This window comes from Sycon ciliatum, chromosome 7 (assembly GCF_964019385.1).
Source record: "Sycon ciliatum chromosome 7, ocSycCili1.1, whole genome shotgun sequence".
Lineage (NCBI taxonomy): Eukaryota > Metazoa > Porifera > Calcarea > Leucosolenida > Sycettidae > Sycon > Sycon ciliatum.
Window position 1 is genome coordinate 19,170,838 of NC_088649.1, and position 23,092 is coordinate 19,193,929.

The 23,092-nt window shown below is 46.4% G+C and overlaps 1 protein-coding gene and 1 long non-coding RNA gene across 2 annotated transcripts; both read right to left on the reverse strand.

Annotated features, from left to right (window-relative positions):
- Positions 1–1,498: 1,498 nt before the first annotated feature.
- On the reverse strand, positions 1,499–21,541 carry LOC135820584 (uncharacterized). The gene is made up of 9 exons (XM_065333645.1): positions 21,402–21,541; positions 15,428–15,718; positions 10,193–10,501; positions 7,302–7,592; positions 6,227–6,529; positions 5,756–5,900; positions 4,789–4,864; positions 3,595–3,729; positions 1,499–2,217 (listed from the first exon to the last, which is right to left on the reverse strand). The coding sequence occupies exons 1-9, from the start codon at positions 21,475–21,477 to the stop codon at positions 2,092–2,094; spliced, it is 1,752 nt and encodes a 583-aa protein (XP_065189717.1). The 5' UTR covers positions 21,478–21,541; the 3' UTR covers positions 1,499–2,091.
- On the reverse strand, positions 12,527–15,109 carry LOC135820582 (uncharacterized). The gene is made up of 2 exons (XR_010554122.1): positions 14,147–15,109; positions 12,527–13,070 (listed from the first exon to the last, which is right to left on the reverse strand). It is a non-coding gene; the product is annotated as an uncharacterized LOC135820582 (long non-coding RNA).
- Positions 21,542–23,092: the final 1,551 nt, after the last annotated feature.

Consider the following 23,092-nt stretch of genomic DNA (forward strand, 5'->3'; position numbering starts at 1 on the left):
CGCGGAGCGCTTTTGATATCCTTGCAGCACATGTTCCGTCTTTTCGTTTTATTTCAGCCTCTACTCTTGCAGTCTCACTGCATGCTTTTGAGTTTTGACTTCTAGACTGCCAACTTCTCCCATCATGCCGAAATCTTTGTTCGACTCAGCAATGGAGAGGGAGTTCATGGAGCTGTACGTGGTGATTTTTGCGGGCCGCTCTGCAGGCAAAACGTAACTGCGAACGAGAAGCATACTCTGATCGCGGAGCGGATGAATGCAACCCAAGCACCAAACACTCCGGACATAGTATTCTTTCCGTCGACAAGCACAAGCAAAAGCACAATGATCCAGTATCTCAACAGACTGAATTCGTTTATTTTGATATCCAACTCAAACTGAGTCAACTCAAATTTTTCAAATGTCGAAGCTTCACATGTACTGGCCATTCCAGCGGGATACACGTGCAGTGTGATTGCGATTCCCGGGATCACGCTGCAGCTTTCCGGCGGCTATTCACGCCAGTCTGAACGCGCCCTAACCAGTAGTCCTACTTGTGGTAGCAGGTATTTCAGCGACTTGAACGTCATGTAACCATGGACCTGGCGTATTAATATTAAAACTCGCCTCAGGCCTTAAAGGAGCCATTGAACTCCGAACTCTGGGCCATTTCGGTCAAACAAGCTCACACCAGCGAAACGATTGGAACGTTTTGTTTGGGCGTGGGCGGGCCGAGCCCGGGGTGCACTTGCCCGTGGAGGTTTACGTGTACCCTCCCCGGGCTACGTGCCTGGGTTATACAGGACATTCTCAGATCATAATTTTTTTTGTGAACTTCGGGCAAAGACAATTGGGCCCAGTTATTAGCGACTTGTAAGTGAGAGGTAAAAAGAATAGAATGGGATACGGAGCTTGTCACAGCCAACCCAAGCTCCGTATCCATTCTATTATTTTTGTATGAAGCTCTGCACCCCGGTGCATTGAGCACTCTTTCGAGGACCACACCCAACTTTCTGTGTGTAAGTTACATATACTTCAAGTATAACTCTGGTTTCGATTCTTTCTGAACACACAAATCCTGTTTGTAGAAGTGAATGTAGAAGTGTCGCCTCTATTGGCTCTAACACTGAAGACTGCGTCACATGGTACAGTGAAACAAGACTCCGTGTCGTCAATTACATTTCTGAGAATGGCTGATATCAATAATAATGACACTTCCCCCGGGAATTGTTCCTTGTACATGTATTTGAATTACGGCTACAGTCCTAAGGCCTCTGCAGAGCATAATTGTATTCCCGCAGCATAGGGTATACACTGATCTCAAGACAGCTTGCGATACGGGTAGCCCGGTCACGTCAAGTAAATGAAATCCAACCCCACACCACTCATCCCGTGCACATCCGTCAACTTTGAGAAACTCACCAGATACAGATGTGCACTTCTAATAATTATTGTCCTCGGAGGACAGTCGTCAAAATAGTTCCCAAAACTTCGGGAGTGCTGGTTTAAGAGAGGAGTGTACAAAATTAAACACTTGTGATTACTTCAAGATCACGTCAAACAAGCTGCAATGTAAACCTGCATAAGCGACCTGGGAGTAGGAAAATCCAGATAGTTGAAGGGTTCGAATTGTTTGGTTCGAGAAGAGATGCCGAGTGTGGACAGCACTAGACTAGGAGAAACTAGTGTCAGATGGGAATAGGAAAGAAAGAGGTTCTAGGAAAGAAAGTGAGAGAGAGAGAGAGAGAAAGTGAACGAGAGTGAGAGAGAAAAAAGGGGGAGAAAGTGAGGGAGAGAGAGAGAGAGAGGTGAGAGCAAAGGAGAGACAGAAGTGGGAGCGAGCGAGCGAGCGAGAGAGAGAGAGAGAGGGAGAGAGAGACTGGAAGCGAAAATTAGAGAAAGATAGCTATTGAAAGAATTAAAAAAGAATCTACTTCGAAGTAGCAGCTGACGAACTCCACGAGTAGCGATTTAACTATGCCCATTGCGTGTAAATAGTAACAAAAATAGCGAGGTAAAATGCTGCAGAGAGGTGGATGCCAGTTAGCACGGCCCACAAATATTACGAATTCTTGAATTTTACATCATTGGCATTAGCTAATATTCTGCTCGTCACACGATGCCTGGAGAAATGTTGAATATCACCACAGGTGGGTTGTCGTTGACACGTTCGATTTCAATGAATGTTTCTGCTGTCGCTATGACGTTGTTCTCGCAGTCTCGAAGTTCCCAAAGTACCTGAGATGAAAAGCAAAGGTATGCAAACATCACGTGACATTGTGTGAAGGAACAACATGCCGTAAATCTACAAATTTCGGCCCATTGAAATTTCGGCCTCCCGGGGCTAAAGCACATTTCCGCCGCATTAAATTTTCGGCCTGCCCTGATGCTAGCCTGTTTCCACTAAGATTACATAATTTTTCGCATATTATGCTTTTCCCAACCGTACCAAAACAAGTGCAAGTTGCTGAAACCGCATCCATATTTCAGAAAAAGCTCAAAAGTTGCTGACATCGCAACTTAAAATGGGAGAGTTCTTGTGCAAAACCACCAAAAAAGGAGAAGTGCTGCGACGGCAAACTCGTACACCCCTTCCTGCTGTGAACCACAACTTTACACAGTGCCAGTAGCTTGTTGCAGGTATCCTACATCACTCCAGTGTACGGAAAATGGAATGTATATTTTTGTAACTACCAGTGATCTACTGTTTCTCTGAAATGAGTCTGAAGGCAGGTGAGAAATGAGCGAGGATGCATTTGTCTGACATGTACTCTGTGACTTGACCTTTTGACCCCATGCCTAGGGGCGAAGGTTGCGGAAAATTTGCAAGATAGTTCGCGAAAATGAAGAAAGTTGCGTAAGTTGCGATTTCTTCCTTACACATGCATGCACTGGGATTCGCTTCGGCGACGAGGTTCGGCGGCCGCGAGCCTGGTGTCGCTCCAGCGAAACCACGTGTGCATGGTCACACATACAAACAGGGCACAACTCCTACTTCGCGGAAAATGAGAGTTAAAGTGGACTGTGGTGCATACGGTACGGAGAATAGACGAGGTCAATGACTATCTTGCACGCAGTTTTGTTGCATGGACATCATACGCATACAAATTTCTCGTAGTAAGTCCATATACAACAGACCATGGTGTTTTCCGCTGAAGCGAATCCGCAAAAGCGACAGTCTCCCTTCGAAAATTTTGGCGGAAGCGGATTGGAGTTTCCGCTGAAGCAGACGTTCCGCTTTTCGCCGTTGCCATGTCATTTTTCGCTCCTGCGACCTCGCTTCAGCGTATACGCTACTTTCGAGTGCATGTGTGACCGGGCCCTAAACAGCGAAAAGTTGCGAAAAAAGTGGCGAGCATCTTTGGAAAAGGGCTAATTTTGAAGCTCTAATTATGGGGGAGCGGGGGGGGGGGGAGAGCGGGGGGGGGGGGGGGGAGCGGGGGGGGGGGGGGGGTGTTGAAGTCTATGCAAGTCTCAAACAGTAGAATAGCGTTAAAAAAAAACACAAATATTTTCATACAACCTACATGCATACGTACATACACGCATACGTACATACATGCATTCAGACATGCATCCAGACAAACAGACGGGTCTACTTTACGCCACACTTACCACGCGGTCGGCCATGGATATTTCGTCGCGAGTGTTCGCGTACTCCGTGTTCTGAACAATGGTCAAGATGTCCTCGGTCGAGATTGGCATACCATCTGTTGACGTGTACAACAATTCTCTCGGTAAGAATGTCTTCTGTAGAATATAAAAGTTGAGGAGAAAAGAGGAAAACAAAGAAGAAAACAGGGCATAAGTTATGAGTCTGAGTTCACCAACTAGACCAGACGTTGAACAGTAAGAGGAGTACAATTTAGCATAAAACTCACAACGAGTATATGTACTGAGAAAGTCACTGGTGAAAGTATGGTTCTTTTAGGACTGAAACAATGATACCGATAACTCGCACACGATCGTTAAGAGTGCAATCGCTAATGGTCAGTGTTCAAAACGAGTGCTAAAGATCTTTATGTATGTATATCAGTGACAGTATTCTAGCCCTTGCACTCCATCCGACAGTGGATACAAGTACAGTTATGTATTGTACTCTAGGTGCGCAGTAAAATTGATTTGTGGCTTTCAAAGAGATTGGGAGAGACGACTTTGTCTTTTCGGTTCATTTGTGGGAGAGGTCGGACGTAAGAGCAGTTGCCAGAGGGCGATGACAAAATTATTCACTCTAGAAACAATATTGAAAATTTCTAGTTCATGTCCAGATGTCTACAGATGTCAACAGTGCACAGCCACAAACGTCTAACGTAGCAAAGGTATCGTGGAATTTCTTCAATCGATAAAACCAATATATCGATCGTAAATGATGTTGGTTGATCGTTAGGAGTTATTGAATGGTCGTTTCAGCCCTAGTTTTTTTCTCGCGTGGAAGCCGCACTGTAATGTAAATGCAAGGCGCACCCAGATTTTTTCCTCACGAAGAACAGACATCCACCCTGCATGTCACCATTCATTTTACCATCGTAGTGTAAGCCACACTGACTTTTTTCTGGGTGAGTTAGGAGTGTTTCAAGTGCAACTCTATACAAATAATGTCAAGTGATGATGTAATCACCCACTCCATGCAAAGCATTTACAGCCATGATGTGATTAGATGATCTGCAGCGTGTGCTCAGCATCCAGCAACAGCATCCTACTAGCATCCTACTAGCACTGCGCTGTAGTCACAACTGCAGATCAACACAAACTGCTTCGACCCAGCATCCTTGTCGGGAACGAAGCACAGAAAGCCACGTCCTGACTCACCATAATATTAGGTGACGTCACCGCCTTGGTGGGGAAGATCTTCTCGAATGCCACATCATCCAAGGTACCAGAAGACCTAATATGGGACACGAGAACATGCACCAAAAAGAAGCAAACAACATATACAATGTCTGTATCTGGTGAAGGCAGTTTGCCAAAACGTTGTAATATTATATAATGAGTGGAATAAGTGCTGTCACAGTTGTCACCCATTTACCTTCCTTCTCACCTTTTTACCTTCTGACCGTCTCACCCTCCTTCTCACAATATCCACACCTATCTGATATATAAGCGCTGAGCAGGATCCTGCTCAGCCTCTTTCTTCAAATATCAACTTCGACCTGTTACAAGTGCAGTGTGTGGGCTCTGCTCTTAACTGTATTTGAAACTGCAGTTTCATAAACAGTTGAAGAAACGTGCTAATAATCTTATTGTTTGCGGTGGAATTTTAGTCGCATCGGATAACAAGTTCCTTGCCCAGTTTTAGGTTCGTGTCATGCTTTCCTCCGGTGTATTCACTGACTGCGAAACAGAGCCGGTGGAACCAGTGCGGTTGGTTAGGCCATAGCCGGACCAAGTCTCCGCTCAGCGACGGGTGTTAGCTGGTAAGAGGCTTGTGTTTACTCGCCACATCATACACGACAGTATGACTAGCTGTGGTGCAGCGGGACCAGTCAAAAAACTGATTGCGCCAGTCAGGTTAAGTGTGCGCCTTGATGTGACTGGGGTCAAATCATTCTACAGACCAACCTGACAGGACACGCACACACGCATGCACAAGATCAGAGCATCATGTACAACTTTAGCTCTGTGGACGTCTGGCTGGCAACTGACTCACCAAATCAGATACACACAAGAACACACACGAACACATGCACACACATCGCGCGCGCGCACACACACACACACACACACATCCTCACACAAACACACCGATGCCCAACAAACCGTGCACACAGCTACGTACGCTGTTAGCTCTATGGACGTCTGGCAGGCGGCTGACTCTCCAACCAGAGAGGCTGAATGCTGCAGTGAGAGAATGGTGGGAGCAAGCTGGTTCTCGCGGTACATTGTTCGGAACACCGTGCCACTTCCATCCAGTAACAGAACATCTGAAGGGCAAAACCATGAAAGCAAGAGAAACTGTATCATCCAAATCCACAAAGTCAATCATACATATTAACGCCAGACTTATTCCTGTAGAAGCCGATGTGCGGGCTAGGTTTCTACTCACATCAAGCTTCCATTCAAACCAGGTATTTCTACGTACACCAACACTATAATCAGGCGCTATCTGCCGACAGTGAAACTTGAAAATCAAGCTTCTATTCAAAACAGACTTCTTTATGAGATAGGCTCTAATACAAGGCTCTACGGAGTGCAACGAGTTTTTAACACCCTGATATTAACATATAGTTTTTCTCTGTTTGGTACTTACCAACAGCGATGTTGAAGGAACCGTTAACCTCTACTGTTCCGCTATCAAGAGTTACTCTGGTGCGGCAGACTGCCGGGCCTGCATGAAGGGCTGGGTCGGCCGTCTGGATCTGGAAAGAAAAGGTAGTAGCCGGTGGCGCCCCACTGACAACGGAAATCGAAAAAGGTCCCACCACCATACCGCTGCTCAATACCACAACGACTTGAGTCGACGCCGGTGGTGGATCGCTGCGGATGCGACACACGATTTCAATCCGTTCACCGGCGACTCCAGTGACGTCATTGACCGAGACCACGGGTGGGACTGAACGTGGAGCAGAAACACACACACACACACACGTGTGCACATATACGCGTGCATGCACACATACATACACACACGCATATAATATTATATATACACACATATACACATAGACACGCATAGCCGCACACACACACACACACACACACACACACACACACACACACACACACACACAAACACACACAAACACACACGCACACAAACACACATGTGAAAACACGTTCAAACACAAAATACCTAGTTATCACTAACTTTACCGGCTGCAGAAAGCACCAACCTTCACATCCAACAAAATTATAAAATTAAATTTTGTGGTTAACGTGAGACGGAATCTGATAGAATTTTCCGAAACCATGGGAACATCACCGCGGCTCATGGATCAATGAACCAGTGTAAAAATGTGTGAATATGGTAGTCCTGGGTTGGTTTGGGGTTACATGTACGGGCTATTGTTACTGCAGTTGTGTGCATCATTCGCATAACCTCTGTAGCACTACTGTGGTACAGTCAGACCTCGCTCATCCGGTCCTCTTTTATCCGGATCCCTCGCCAACCCGAAGAAAATCGTTGGTTACCGATTTACAGCACGTGACTTGCATACATACAATGCATGTAGGTGTGTTCGATTATCCGGTTCCCTCGCCTATCCGGATATTTTTCGTGGAAAACGGATTTGTATGGCTGTGCAAGGTCTGTTTGTACAGATGACCACAATACAGCTGATAGCATAACAAACCACTGTGCTGCATGTCATCCCATGACAACTCACAGTCCGTCAGCAGAGTGCCGACGTCCGTTCCAGAAAGCTGATTGGCCGGAAGTGGTTGATCCAGCGTCACCCTACATGTGTAGGAACGGGACCTAGTCTGCATCATGGCCGTATCAACCAGCAGTGTGGACGTCGTAGCGTTGCTCGTGACGCCCACCGTGATCTCGGTTGAGGACAAGAACCATGAGAAGAGGAATGGTGGTGTACCAGCTGTGGTGTCGCACACTAGTTCTGCAATAGTCCCATTCAGAACAGTCTGGGTGGGTGGGGTTATTCGAACCACGGGCATAACTGCAGAGGACAAACAAGACATACGATGAGTTCCATGTCCATTCTTAGTGTGTGTGTGGGGGGGGGGGGGGTCTTATACTCACATGATAAAATTAACGGTGATAAATATGATACTCCAGTGAGGTTTATACTCCAGTGAGGTTTATCCTCCAGTGAGGTTTATACCCCAGTGAGGTTTATACTCCAGTGAGGTTTATACTCCAGTGAGGTTTATACTCCAGTGAGGTTTACATTCCAGTGAGGGTTATACTCCAGTGAGGTTTATACACCAGTGAGGTTTATACCCCAGTGAGGTTTATACTCCAGTGAGGTTTATCCTCCAGTGACGTTTATACCCCAGTGAGGTTTATACTCCAGTGAGGTTTATACTCCAGTGAGGTTTATACTCCAGTGAGGTTTATACTCCAGTGAGGTTTATACCCCAGTGAGGTTTATACTCCAGTGAGGTTTATACTCCAGTGAGGTTTATACCCCAGTGAGGTTTATACTCCAGTGAGGTTTATACTCCAGTGAGGTTTATACTCCAGTGAGGTTTATACCCCAGTGAGGTTTATACCCCAGTGAGGTTTATACTCCAGTGAGGTTTATACCCCAGTGAGGTTTATACTCCAGTGAGGTTTATACCCCAGTGAGGTTTATACTACAGTGAGGCTTACTATTATTTTGATGAGTCTGCAGGGCAATGCTCTAGCGAAATCGAAGTTGTCTTTAGGGCTGAAACGATTATGTCCATTATCCGTCTAATCGATCATTACAACGAAGCGATTTCGATTATGCTGTCTGTTTAGAGTAGACGATTCTAAAAAATAAATAAATAAATAATAAATAAAAAGTAAAAAATCTGCAGAAGATGTCATGTACATGACTGACTGTATGTAGTAGGATACGATAAAGTTACGTACATTGCAAATGGACAGTGCATGTACACATGGGCAATATACTTTGTCCTTTTCCGATTATCCGCACTTTTTCCGGTGTAGAAGGGCTGTTTAATAGTAAAAAAATAAATAATAAAAACTGACTGTCTGCACCCGAACATTTCTAGGACGCAGTAATCGATATCATAATCGATAATCAAATCGATACAAGAGTAGGTGAACCGACAGTTGAAAAGTGTAATCGTTCACCCCTAGTTATCTTGATGATCTTTCAGGGTGATAAATGCTTCTGACTTAGCCAGTATGTCCATCCTGTTGTGAAGATCTAGACCCTCAGCGATCTCCCTCGCCTCACTGTTGCCTTCATCGTACACATTCTCAGACGCGATTTGGTAGTTTTTGGTGATATTCTCTCTCATCAGCTTGCTGTATTGCTCTTTTGGTACTTGGTACATATGCTGGATTTTATAGGCTTTCACGATGATCTCATTAGAATTTTTGATCGTTTTGTTGTCCTTTCTCATAGCGTCTTGGAAGCTGCCTGATACTTAGCGGAAGCTGACCGCGAATGAGGTACTCTTCAAAGGCCTTCAGTTCATCGACTTGCGGAGGACATGTCCTGCTCTTGAAGCCTTGAAGCGTTCTGGTTGCTCCTCTTCGCGTGCCTCGCCATTGAGGTAGAACAAGGCGGAACACCTCATACGCTTGATGACTTGCTCAATCCTGTCAATCAGACATTTCCGACGGTACTGCATCTGTGACGGTAGAGGGATCTTCTTCAGGGAATATCCCAGTTGTATTGACCTTGAAACGACCATAGCTAGCTTGCAGTGTAGGGGTAGAGTCCTCAACTGGGAAGAGCCAGGAGCGTGGACAAATTCGTTGAACCCCGAGCAGCAGAGAGTGCTCAATTTCAGAGACAGGGCTTAGTACATAGCAGACTCAGCGCAATGCTGGGTAGATCCGAGTATCAGTTGCCTGATCATTTCCCAGCGGCACGAAACTCAGATTTAGAACCAACCTGAACGTCTCCCGCTGAGTCTGCTATGTACTAAGCTCTGTCTCTGACATTGAGCACTCTCTGCTGCTCGGGGATCAACGGATTTGTCAACTTCTATGATACATTGGTAACTTAAAATTACAATACTGACATAATAGCTACTGTAATGTCGCTTATTAAGGGGGCACCACGCCCACGATTCATGCCTGCGATGCTGCACCGCTGCTTTGCATGTCATGATTGGAAGCTGTGGCCTTTGTAAAAAAGAAAAAGAGAAAAGAGAAAAAAGGCTAATGTATTGTCGCGTATTAAAGCCAGACTTATTCCTGTAGAAGCCGATGTCAGTTCCCGGCTACTATTCACATAACACGTCTATTCAAAACAGGTATTTCCATTTACAGTAAAACCTGGTTTAAGAGACCACCCCACGGTGCAAGCGAAAGCGGTCGTTAAAGCAGGGTGGTCTTTAGAATCAGGTCCCACAGTGCCAAACAAGGTATTTCTATGTATGTCAAAACTAAAACCAGGCTATCTCTCGAGTCGACAGTGAAACTTTAAAATCAGGCTTCTATTCAAAACAGGCTTCTATACGAGATAGGCTCCAATGCAAGTCACTACAGTATAGAATGAGTCCTTTAACAACCCGATATGAACATAGATCTTTTCTCTGGGTGCTACTCACTACGGTATGTAACTAAAGAACAGTTTTAAGAGAGGCTCACCGACGAGAACAGCAATGTTGAAGGAACCGTTAACCTCTTCTGTTCCGCTATCAAGAGTTACTCTGGTGCGGCAGACTGCCGGGCCTGCATGAAGGGCTGGGTTGGCCGTCAGGATATGGAAAGTAAAGATAGTAGTGCGTGGCGTCCCACTGCCAAAGGCAATCGAAATAGGTCCCACCACCATACCGCTGCTCAATACCAAAACACCTTGAGTCGCCGTCGGTGGTGGATCGCTGAGGACGCGACACACGATTTCAATTCGTTCACCGGCGACTCCAGTGACGTCATTGACCGAGACCACGGGTGGGACTGAATATGCGGCAAAAACACGCACATACACACGTCCATGCACATACACACGTGCATGCACATGATCACATACATGCATACACGAACACACACACACACACACACAAACACACACAAAACCACACACACACACACACACACACACACACACACACACACACACACACACACACCTCTCTCTCTCTCTCTCTCTCACACACACACACACACACACACACACACCTCTCTCACACACACTCACACACACACACCTCTCTCTCTCTCTCTCACACACACACACACACACACACACACAAACACACACACACACACACAAACACATACAAACACAATCACACACAAAACGACACACACACACACACGTATCTCTCTCTCTCTCCCACACACACACACACACACACACACACACACACACACACACACACACACACACACACCCCAAACACACAAAGACACATGTGAAAACACATTCAAATACAGAATACCTAGTGATCAGGAACTTTACCGGCTGCAGAAAGCACCAACCTTCACATCCAACAAATTATAAAATCAAATTCTATGTTTCGGATTAGACAGCATCAGACAGAATCTCCGCAACCATGGGAACATCACCTCGGCTCAAGGATCAATGAGCCAGTATAAAAATGGATGAGTAGGTTAGTCTTGGGTAGGTTTGGGATAACATGTACATGCTATTGTTACTGCAGTTTTGTGCATCATTCGCATCTTGGGCACCCTGTAAGAAGACCTTAGGGTCTGTTGGGAATACCCAAGTAAAATAATAAAATACAACACAATACAACACAATTCGCATAACCTCTGTAGCACTATTGTGGTACTGTCAGACCTCGCTTATCCGGTCCTCTTTTATCCGGATCCCTCGCCATCCGGAAGAAAATCGTTGGTTACCGATTTACAGCACGTGACATGCATACATACATTGCATGTAGGTGTGTTCGATTATCCGGTTCCCTCGCCCATCCGGATATTTTTTTGTGGAAAAGGGATTTGTGTGGTTAACCCCCGGTTGTGCAAGGTCTGTTTGTACAGATGACCACAATACAGCTGATAGTGTAACAGGTAGCCGAGTGGTAGGCGCGGTGCAATCAACAAGAGTTAGTTTTATACCACTTCTCTCAGGTACACACCTGGGATTTAATTATTAGTAAAAGAAGAAGCGGCAAATAAATAACTTTCTCTCCGGTGCACACCTGGAGGTTGAATACTTCTTCTTCTCGGTTAGCTTTCTCGTTGCTATAAAATCTCATCTAAACAGAAATGCGCAGCAGCTTTTATGCAGCAGACGCCGTACGCTTACATTATCCATATAAAAATCGCTCTGTGAGCGGTTCTGAAAAACCTTTGCTGGTACTGCCCCGTCGTAAAAGTAAGAAATTAGAACTGGCCCATTGTCCCCCCAAATGCGAACTGATCCACCTAAATCGCGAATGACGGGGACCCGAACGCACCAGTAGCACGAGGTCGGGAGGGCACAGGATCACGGCAATTATCATAGGGTATACCAGTATTAGTAGTAGAATTTATTATTTTGATAGGGAAGCCTACCGCTAGTACAGTACATGGCCTATGGTCCGGACCAACGTCCCCATCTGCATCCACAGGTAGGAACCTCGTGCTACTGGTGCGTTCGGGTCCCGTCATTCGCGATTTAGGTGGATCAGTTCGCATTTGGGGGGACAATGGGCCAGTTCTAATTTCTTACTTTTACGACGGGGCAGTACCAGTAAAGGTTTTTCAGAACCGCTCACAGAGCGATTTTTATATGGATAATTTCAGCTCTTTTTCCGTTCCCTCCCCACCCCAACCCCGAAGGTAAACATGATGACCACGCACGCGATGTACTGTATGTAGCCATGCGACTGCAAGAACACACTGATACATACCAGCCCTCCCCGCCTCGCTACCCCGCACACAGATACACAAACATGTGCATGCACACGGCACACACACGTGGCCACGCACACATACGCACATGCACACGACACAAACAGGAAATTCTTCATGTATAATGCCATGCAAAGCAGTGGCCACCGTACTTGAGGAAGTCAGTTGTGAAACAAAAATAATTCAACTACAGCGTGTAGACAAGCTGACGGCCAAAGCACAACATAGCAAACATGACATTTGCCCAAGGATTGCAGTTTACAGACCATGCCATGGAAGCAGCGAATACAGAATGTAATATCATACAAAGTGACAAGCAAGGACGTGGCCATCATACACCAGAAACTTGCAGAAAGTCACATATCCAACAGATAGAGAAGTGAACAGCAATCTGATACAGCCCACACAGGACAAAGCGGACCTGATACTCGTCCCAGGATCGCAAGTGGCAAACCCTTTTCAATGCATAACATGCAGGTGTACGTTAGACGCATGAACATCTGACCGTGTCGCCAGCATACAATGTCATCACATGTTTACCCCACAAGTTACACACATGCACAGTAGAAGCACAATGAAAGCAATGGAAAAGTACGATGTGGTTGCTGAAGCATCTTCACACTTCAAATTCAGACTTCAATGTGGTCGTCACGGGATGATATACCTGCAAGATACAAGTGATGAAGAAAGATAGTAGGCTATGAGACACCACAAACGGTTCACCTACATGTCTGTTCAGGGCTAGTGCACTCACACGGAGAATTGTCATAATCGAGCATTTCCCAAACTGAGAAGTGCAATGAAATCCACTTGCATGCACAGGAGCAATTTTGCAATAATTATTATGATGCGCAATTCGACACGATCTGCGATGCTGCGTGCGATGTGCCCTGCTGTCATGATAGTGACAGTCACCGCGGTATGTTTTGTCAACGTCGCCCGTGCACTCTTCTGTCAAGTCCAAAGTGCTCACATACTTGGCAATGTTTTTGCAGTGATTAACTTGTATCCTAGTTATGTCACGGGTAACTTTAATGAAGTACCCGCAGGCCGTGTCGATCTGCACATCGTCCACTCTCTCATGTACTTGGCCTGCTTTGTCTGTGTATCCATTTCATGTGCGATCCACAAAATCGACTAGACAGTGGGTGCAATCCGCTCTCTACCTGAAGACGTTCTTCTGGCGACATCTCGCCATGTACTTGGCCTGGCTTTGTCTGTGTATCCATTTCATGTTCGATCAACAAAATCTCAATGCACTACAGAGACTAGACAGTGGGTGCAATACGCTCGCTATCTGAAGACGTGAACCATTAAATTTTTTGGAAAAGTTATACGTACACCTGAAACGTAATGAAGTACAGGAATAGAGAGAGTGACTACAATACGCTCTCGACCTGATAATAGTGATAACGTGAGTACAAGACACTCTCCACCTGATAACGTGTTAGAAGGTAACGTCATGTCTACAGTCCCACCGTACCCTTCCGACACGACTGTAGACCATTACATTTTTTTGAGAAGTTATACGTACACCTTAAACGTAATGAAGTACAGGAATAGAGAGAGTGACTACAATACGCTCTCGACCTGATAACGTGAGTACAAGACACTCTCCACCTGATAACGTGTTAGTAGAAGGTAACAGGTCTACAGTCCCACCGTACCCTTCATCATTCCTCATTCACCATCGCGCGATACCCTGGCACACACTGGCAACATATCAATGGGGTGCCTTACCGTCGTCTAGAGGAGACGTCTTCGCAGCAATATTTTCCCTCCTGCGCATTCAGTCGCCGACGCGACAGCGTTCACGGGGCCGTTCCAGTTGCGGAAGACATTCGATTCATCGGGCCAATTCAGAAACAGGACCGTGGACACACAGGGGGCAGAGGAGAGACATTGTTAGTGGACAAGAAATATGCAGTGGCAAGTGGCGAGTGCCGCATGGATGTCAAGTTGTCATGCACAATTCAGCTATTACTTACGGTCCAGTTAGTCCTGCCATTGCTCGCTCGTCCTGGTTCCTCCTCGTTCGTCTTCCTGCACGTCTGCACTTCTCCTTCCCCACCGTTGGCTTTGCGGTACGGGGGTGCAGGAAGGAATTCCCACCATGTATCCATGTACATGAAGTCCCACCATGACTCTCCATGTACATGTCCACGGCCACGTCAGCAGTTTGTACAGTACCGGAAGGAGTTCCCACGATGTCTCCAAAGGCCTAGAGCGGACGTCTTTGCAGCAATTCTTTTCGCCCTGCGCATTCAGTTCGCCGACGATGTCTCCAAAGGCAAAGGCCTAGAGCCTAGTAGAGGGGACGTCTTTCCAGCAATTCTTTTCACCCTAGTACCCTGCACATTCACTCCGCCGACACGACAGCGTTTACGGGGCCGTTCCAGGTGCAAAAGGTCCACGTCAGCAGTTCTCAACTATTTCGCGTACGGGATAGTCGCCGCGACAGCGTTTAAGGGGTCGTTCCAGGTGCAAAAGGTATCCATCAATGGCACTTTGCAGTATGGGGTACGGAAAAGGGGCCTCCTCGTTCGACTTCGTCGACTTCTGCAGTTCTCCTTCCCGTCAGGGGTACCGAAAGGGGCCTCCTCGCAGTTGTCCTTGCCGTCAGGTCCACGTCATGCAGTTCTCAACTATTTCGCGTACGGGATAGTCGTCTTTGTCGTACGCGACATCGGCGTTTACCGAGTGGCATTGCCACAAAGCAGACCGTTGACGGGGTCACGTGTCAAAAAAGTATCAACAACGTGTCGACTACGTGTAGACCACGTGTATAGCGGTACACTCAGCGGTACACTAATTCTCGTGCCATCTCGTGTCACAAAACTGGAACATCGAGTACCAGTATGGAAAGGCTTCAGACAGGAAGCCTTTCCAATACGGAGACACACCAAACATACATCAGGCAAAGCTCCGTATTAGTTCCGTACTACTTCCGTATTAGCCAGGCAGGGATACTACTATAGCATAACAAACCACTGTGCTGCATGGCATCCCATGACAACTCACAGTCCGTCAGCAGAATGCCGACGTCCGTTCCAGAAAGCTGATTGGCCGGGAGTGGTTGATCCAGCGTCACCCTACATGTGTAGGAACGTGATCTGGTCTGCATCATGGCCGTATCAACCAGCAGTGTGGACGTCGTAGTGTTGCTCGTGACGCCCACCGTGATCGCAGTTGAGGACAAGAACCACGAGAAGAGGAATGGTGGTGTACCAGCTGTGGTGTCGCACACTAGTTCTGCAATAGTCCCATTCAGAACAGTCTGGGTGGGTGGGGTTATTCGAACCACGGGCATAACTGCAGAGGACGAACAAGACACACGATGGGCTGCTTGTGCATGTTTATACACAGTGTGTGTGTGTGTGTGGTGGGGGGGTCTATACTCCGATCAAATTGACCATGATCAATAGGTTAGATGTCTGTATTTTGTGGTAAAAAGGGGGGGGGGTGCAGCTTATAACCCAGTGAGGTTTATACCCTGGAAAACACAGTAGTTTTCATGCACATTGGTGTTAGCAATATCAGGTGTCCACTGCAACTTAGTATCATTTACCAGCAGATGCACAACAATACGCATGCACATCGTTTCACACTATTAAAAATAATTTAAAAAACTGGATTTTAGTAATTATTTTATGCCGCTTGGTTTTGGCATTCTGTATCACAAAATATCTGGTTTTTGCAAATAAAGCTTTGCAGTGCATCGTTCCACACTGCTTACTCACACTTCCAAATCAACACCCAAAGCATAGAACTACACCACAAAGGCAGAATCTATAGAACTGCTGGGTTTCATACACAGAGCAAAGTTACGGCAATCCTCAGACAACAAGAATCCATCAATATTTCTTCAAAAGGTCAGGTTCGCCTCTTGTAAAATGTTCTCAAGATGGGTGACTGGCGCGGCCCGAAACGTCGATAATATTTTCGACATCACTAATAAAGGATTTTTTTCATCCAGCGCATGAGTAGGCGCGAGGCTAAGGAAGATTATACCTGAAGAGCACCACTTACAATGTACCTAGTGCTGATCCAGGCACAAACGTCACCAGGGACACTCCTTTTCCAGGGCGAAAAACACCCCGTGAAGAACAGATAGCAGCGTGAGTCAGTGTCGCTCATGGAGGTGCTGAACAAACGCTGAGGGGGCCGTTGGCCATTAACAACGCTGTTGCTTACAAGCCATCTCGCAAGAACGCGCTAGGGACAACTATGTGAAGAACAGGCTGATACGACTTCGGCGATACGTCAAGCTCAACTGATGAGGGTTGAATTCCCCGAAACACTGTGTATTCAGCAAGGAATGGTGCTTTCTTGCAGGTTTGCCGAGTGGACTGTTCGATGGACTTCTCGTGTTCTTGAGTTTGCAGTCGTGAGTCATTCAAGTGAGAATTCAAGTCGGCAGGAAAACCGCGAGCTCCCATGTAGGGAGCAACACACAATTCCTCAAGTATCGGCGAAGTCGCACTAACCTCTTCTTCACATTGTTGTTCCCAGCGCGGGCTTGTGAATGAGATGGTTTGGAGGCAACAACGTTGTGAATGTCCAACGGACCACAGCGCTCTTTCAGCACCTCCATGAGCGACACTGACTTACGCTGCTATCTGGTGTTCACGAGGTGTTTTTCGCGCTGAAAACGGAGCGTCTCGGTGAGTTTGTATCCCTGGTGATGTCTGTGCCTGGGAGCACTATAATTATAAGTGGTGCTCTTCAGGCACAATCTTCCTCAGCCTACTAAAGCTCTACTGATGAGAGGTGAATGCCCCGAAACACTGTGTATTGAGCAGGGAGCGGTGCTTTCTTGCAGGTTTGCCGGGTGGACGGTTCGATGGACCTCTCGCGTGCTCTGGATGGCAGTCGGGAGTCAGTCAAGTGAGAATTCAAGTCGGCAGGAAAATCACGAGCTCCCGTGTAGGGAGCAACACACAATTCCTCGTTTCGTAACTTATGTTACAAAAATAGATAGTTTTCCCTTTCATTCATTATTTCTAACCCAAAGGGAGGTGCATAAGCTTGTCACAAATTCGACTCTCACAGCAGGGTCAGAAGCTTTCAACAATACCATGTGACGATAACTATAAAACAGGTTTCCTGTTCCAAAAACGTATTCCGTGGCTAATTGCTGGGTACGTTTTGAATGCACCAGCTCTTATCTAAGTCATGCTTTTTTTTTAATGGAGGAATGATAAAGGCCTCTTTTACGGGCTTCTTTTCGCTATCTAAGTCATGCTGGTACACGTACATGAAAAGCGTTGTGTACAGTACCCCTTCGTTTTGGGCATTCCACTTTCTCCCTAGCATTTTATTACATCTTTTCCTATGATCACTGTGGATGATGTATAGTTATTATTAATCACTGCCGTGTTAACTTAAAGTCGGTGAATCCATTAGGTCCACCACAGGTTCGCTCGTGCAGGACAGATTAGAGTAAGGGGATAATGATTTGATGATGTTGAGCTCTTGATATTGAGCTACGTGATAAAGAATAGTTTCCGAGCAGATGCAGTCGGTGTGACAGGGGTAAAGACTGCACGCAAGGCAGTGACTAAAGAGTCATGCACGTAGAAATAACACTGAGCAGTGCTGATGTGCAACGGTAAGTGGGAGAAATGATCACCGTTCCCAGGCAAAAAACAAGAAAATGCATAATGGGAGGTTACACAAAGGCGCACAATGAAAACCTTGGCAAATTGATTCCGTTGTGACCCAGAGTTTCATGGCTGAACCAATCATCAGACAACGATAATGGAATAGGAGGCAGCGCTGGTATATCTAAATGGAGAGAGGTGTGATATTGCGATAGCGAGAGGAGTAATCGCGTGAATGTATACAGGGACAGGCTATTTCAGAGGCAGATGCAGTAGGCGCAGGTCTAGCACTAACAAGCACGCTCACACACCACACACACACACATACTAACACGCACACATAATAGTAACACCCACACATATACACGCAGAGACAATACAGTAACATTAGCAAGAGGTGTGGCCTATGCCTCACCGAAAAGTTCCACATCCTGAAAGCTTCAAAAGCTACCTCCCTAAACAAGAGAAGTGAGCTGGTATCCAAATGCCCTCACCAGCGCAAGTTTCTGCTGGCCACCCCTATGTATGTGTGTGTGTGTGTGTGTGGTGTGTGAGCGTGCTTGTTAGTGCTAGACCTGCGCCTACTGCATCTGCCTCTTAAAATAGCCTGTCCCTGTATACATTCACGCGATTACTCCTCTCGCTATCGTATTATCACACCTCTCTCCACTTAGATATACCAGCGCTGCCTCCTATTCCATTATCGTTGTCTGATGATTGGTTCAGCCATGAGACTCTGAGTCACAACGGAATTAATTTGCCAAGGTTTTCATTGTGTGCCTTTGTGTACGCCGCTCTGCCTGAATCAGGCAGTGAGCACTCTTGCAGAACCAACGCATATTGCCTCTGTAATGGGAGGATAGTAATGGTGAATCTTGTTCCAACATTGCTGAGCTGATTTGACTGTTTACTTGGGGACTGAAAAGACAATAATTATATTATTCATCAGGGTGAAAGAAACTTGTGCAGTGGAATACTTACTTGTATATTTTAGGCAAGAGATTTACATATAGCTAACGGTTAGTGTGAGGTTGTGAATTGGAGCTGAGGATGCTCTGCCAAAATTCCTGAAATTCCACTTTCCTTTCCAGGTGGAAATAGGGTCGGAACTCGCAACCCCAGTAACTTAATGGAAGAAGGACAGTGCTGTTAGCTGAGGGGCAGAGATGACATCCTAGCTCCAAAGATGGGAAAGAAATTATTTGTTGGCATTGAGGAATTGAATGATATTCCAACGTTGTGGGGAATAAGAGCTTCCAACTACATTGCTTTCAAAGGGGAATTGTTGTGGGGGTTATGAGCAGGGGCTTTTGCACATAATATTATGGGTGATGTTGTCCCAATGGAAACCCTTCAATAGCATGCTCTGTGGCAGAAGAGTAAACACATGGTACGGGTGTCTGCTCATCGAATGTTTAATCCTATCCATGGTCTCCTTTTCATGGTTATTATTAAGTCGGTCAAACTGAGTAATTGACAGTTTCTCACAGGCGATAATACTCATAAAAAGGACACACTTCAGGCTCATTACGAACATCTTGAACGTTTTTGTCTTCACAAGTATACTTTCAAGCCTTCTCAAGCCTTTTTATGAGTATTATCGCATTTTTTGTCTCAGAGGAAACTGTTCTCACAGGCGGCTGGTGATTATGTTTCTTGAATCCAGCAACCACTGGTGAAAACTCCACCATTCCTTTTGCGGACAATTCTTTCATAGGAATAAAGCCAGTAAACGCAATCAGAATAACATGAATGATAATTATACAGGTTTTAGTGATGGGGCAAGATAGAGAGGAATGGGTAGGAAGTGCAGTAGAGTGCTGTACCACTATAACCGTAAAACACTAAACTCTGGACGGCTTTTGCGCCAGATCAGTAGTGGCAGGCTAGGGCTGATCTTGCAAGTTGTCATAGCTCCGGAGAGCTTTCCAGGAAGCCCAAGATTATTATGGAAATCCAATAACGAGCACCAAAGTTAGTGTCGCAGTAATGTAGTTAGTGTGTGTTAGCATCCATCGATCACATTGCAATGTTTGCAATTGCCACGCACCGCTGCATCAGTGCTTTCGACACTGCACTCACACTGCCAGCGCATAGATTTTGAGCGCGCTTAGCCTGACGTCCCACAACTGCTTCCTTTGAACTTTTGCTCACTGCACACACACTGCTGGCGCATGGATTCGGACGCGCTTAGCCTGACGTTGCAGAAATGCTTCCTTTCAACTTTCCCTTTCTCTCTTGCCGTTGGCTTCACTTCAAAGTCAAATTAGTGGTGACTTTTAGCTTGTGCCAGCATCAAATTTTCACCCTCCTTCCCTCACATTTTATCCTCTTGCTAATGGTACTAGGGAAAATTTAGCTCTACGGTTTCTAGCTGGTCATTTGCTTTGCTAGTTGCGGCTCATCACGAGCCAGTTGTTGCCAATTGCATTGGCTTTGCCTTGCAAACCCATTGTGGCACAGTGTGGGTTTATTGCCGCTCCTTGGGAGTTAGTTGCTGCCAGTGGCCTGGCACTGCTATCCAACTCTTTGAGCTTTTGCACTACAAGACCAGTTTCTCGAAGCAGCACACTATCACCAAAACAAATCCTTGTTGCCTTGGGCTGAGTATGAGTGTGTGAGGGATATGGGGCAAAGCCCAAAATAAGGTAAAGGATAATATCCTTATAATTATCGCAATTGCAGTCGCATACAATTATCAGGATTATTTGGGGCTTCAAATGGTGAATTTGGGGACATCCTCTGGCATGAATGCAAAGCTGCAACCCCTCCACCCATGACCACTCGCGGAGAAAACATCCTTGACCTCGTCATGTCGGATGTGCCTGGAACTGTGTCTACCACCACCCAACCACCTCAATGCAAAGCTGCCCCCCCCCCCCATGACATCCCTGCTTGGCACATGAGGGCACCAAAGGAACACAATTGAATTCTGCCAGTGAGCGCCTAGCAGATGACTGTAGTGTTTGGAACTTCCCAATGAGCTCAGGCCAGCCTCATCTCTATGATCTTAGGCTCTCAAATTCTTTGACTCCCCCCAGTTCCAAATCAAAGCGCTAAAACAGAACCAAGCGAGAGAGAGAGAGAGTAAAATTAATCACAATCAAATCGTCACGTTTGACGTTCCCAGGGCTGGAAACTGCACAACAATGACTCAGTAATAACAAATGACTCTCCTGCCTAGCTTCTACACGCTCCAAGCACGAAAAGTACCTAAAATTACAATTGTGGTGAAGTTATTACACCGCAAAACAGCAACTGCTCGTTCTCCTGTCTGTGTATTCCGCTCTTTGCGTTCGGCAAATTGAGCCCTCTACGGACGGTGGGTGAACCCCACATGGTGAAGTTTTTATAACGCTTAGTACAGAGAACGGATACAAGACTCGTCTTACTCTGGCCGCTACTGCACGGAAGAAGAACCAGCAGAATGGCTACAGTCGACAACACGGTGGTGACAGGAGAAGCCATGGTCGCCGCTCCTTCGTTCCAGCTTCTGCTGGATAAACGCCACCGATCCACTCCGCTTGCGGACTCGGCGCTCGGCTCGCACCGGTTCTTCGGAGTGCGTCGTGGCGGAACACTTTGAAACCAATGGTTGTGGTCGGTATTATAACGTTACAGGGCCGCTAACTACCAAACATTCAAAATAATGACTTCAATGAGCGCAAATCTTTCTTCCGCACTCAGCGCCTTCCAGTCAGCGCACCAGCTAAACTAAAGACGGACTATAACTTGGTCGCTTGCAGGCTAGGGTCCGAATCCCGCGGGCCACACGGCAAGCCAGTACTAACGAGTCACACTGCTCCCCATGCAGAGCGGGTGCAGTCGTGCTCGACTTCGAAGTTTTGCGGCAGGACATCCAGGATCAGGAGACATGACTGGTCCGTCAACTTGGTGCTCGCACGGCGAGCCGTAGATCCAAGGGCAGATCCAGGAGGGGTTCCGTGGATCCCCCAAATTTCGTAAATGCACTACTGGAAGCCATAATGATGGCTATGGATGTGCATAATACGTGCACTAGTATCAGCTAATGTAGATATCGCTGGATCCACCGCTGAGATTTAGCTACTCGGAAGGCAGTCGACAGGTTGGATTCTCTGAGAGTGGAAGTAGCATAAGAAACTCGATACATGAATACCCCATTGAAATCGGGACAAAGACAATTGGAACAGTGAACTTCGGGCAAAGACAATTGGAACAGTGAACATGGAAATTGAGGGCACAAGTTATGCGATCGAGTCCACCAACTAAACCAGATTTTGAACAGTCAGACGTGCACAATCTAGCACAAAGCTGACAAGGAGTACTGAGACATTCCACAGCATGAACATCAGCTTGAGCACTGCTCGATAGCGCTAACCAACGGCCTTCCGACTTGGAAGGTTCATGGATATTAGTGCTAATTCCAAAGAGGGGAAGGCTAGCGCCATCGAGCCAAGCACGAGCTACATTCCAAGGCTTCATGGGATGCTGGCCTGGTATGATGACGGGACGGCAAGACCAGACAGAACAGTCTTAAAGACAATAACCCAGTTATTAGTAGGCCTGGGCGGATAATGCTAGATATTGTGCGAGTTAATGCTAATGGCAATGCCAGAAAAACTGTATCATAATGCTACTTATAATGCTGCTGTTCCTCTGTAATGCCAGCAATTAACCAGTAGTGAGTATGGAAAATGGCTTGGTTTGGGCAGTATTGTGCACATTTCGTAGTTCTGCGTAGTGGAATATGCTAGAAAATCATGATCATTATGCTAATTTTATGCTGCTACAGTATTACAGTATTGACATCATTCACAATTCTCTCGCTGATTAATTTAATGCCTCTAAGATCACCTTGTGATTATGAGTTATACATACATGTACATACAGCATTGCTCCATACAATCCCTTGCAGCTAGCTGTCCAGCGAGGAAAGTCGCGAGTGGAGGCCTCTCGATCTGCTCGCTCATTCGCCTGGCATTCAGTAGCACTTCATCGCCAAGGACTTCAATTCAAAACAGTTTTTACACTGCGCTTCAAGCCTTTTACCTCGTGAACCAGCTGCAAACGTATGGGCACTGCTTCGCGTGTTCCCTTTGTG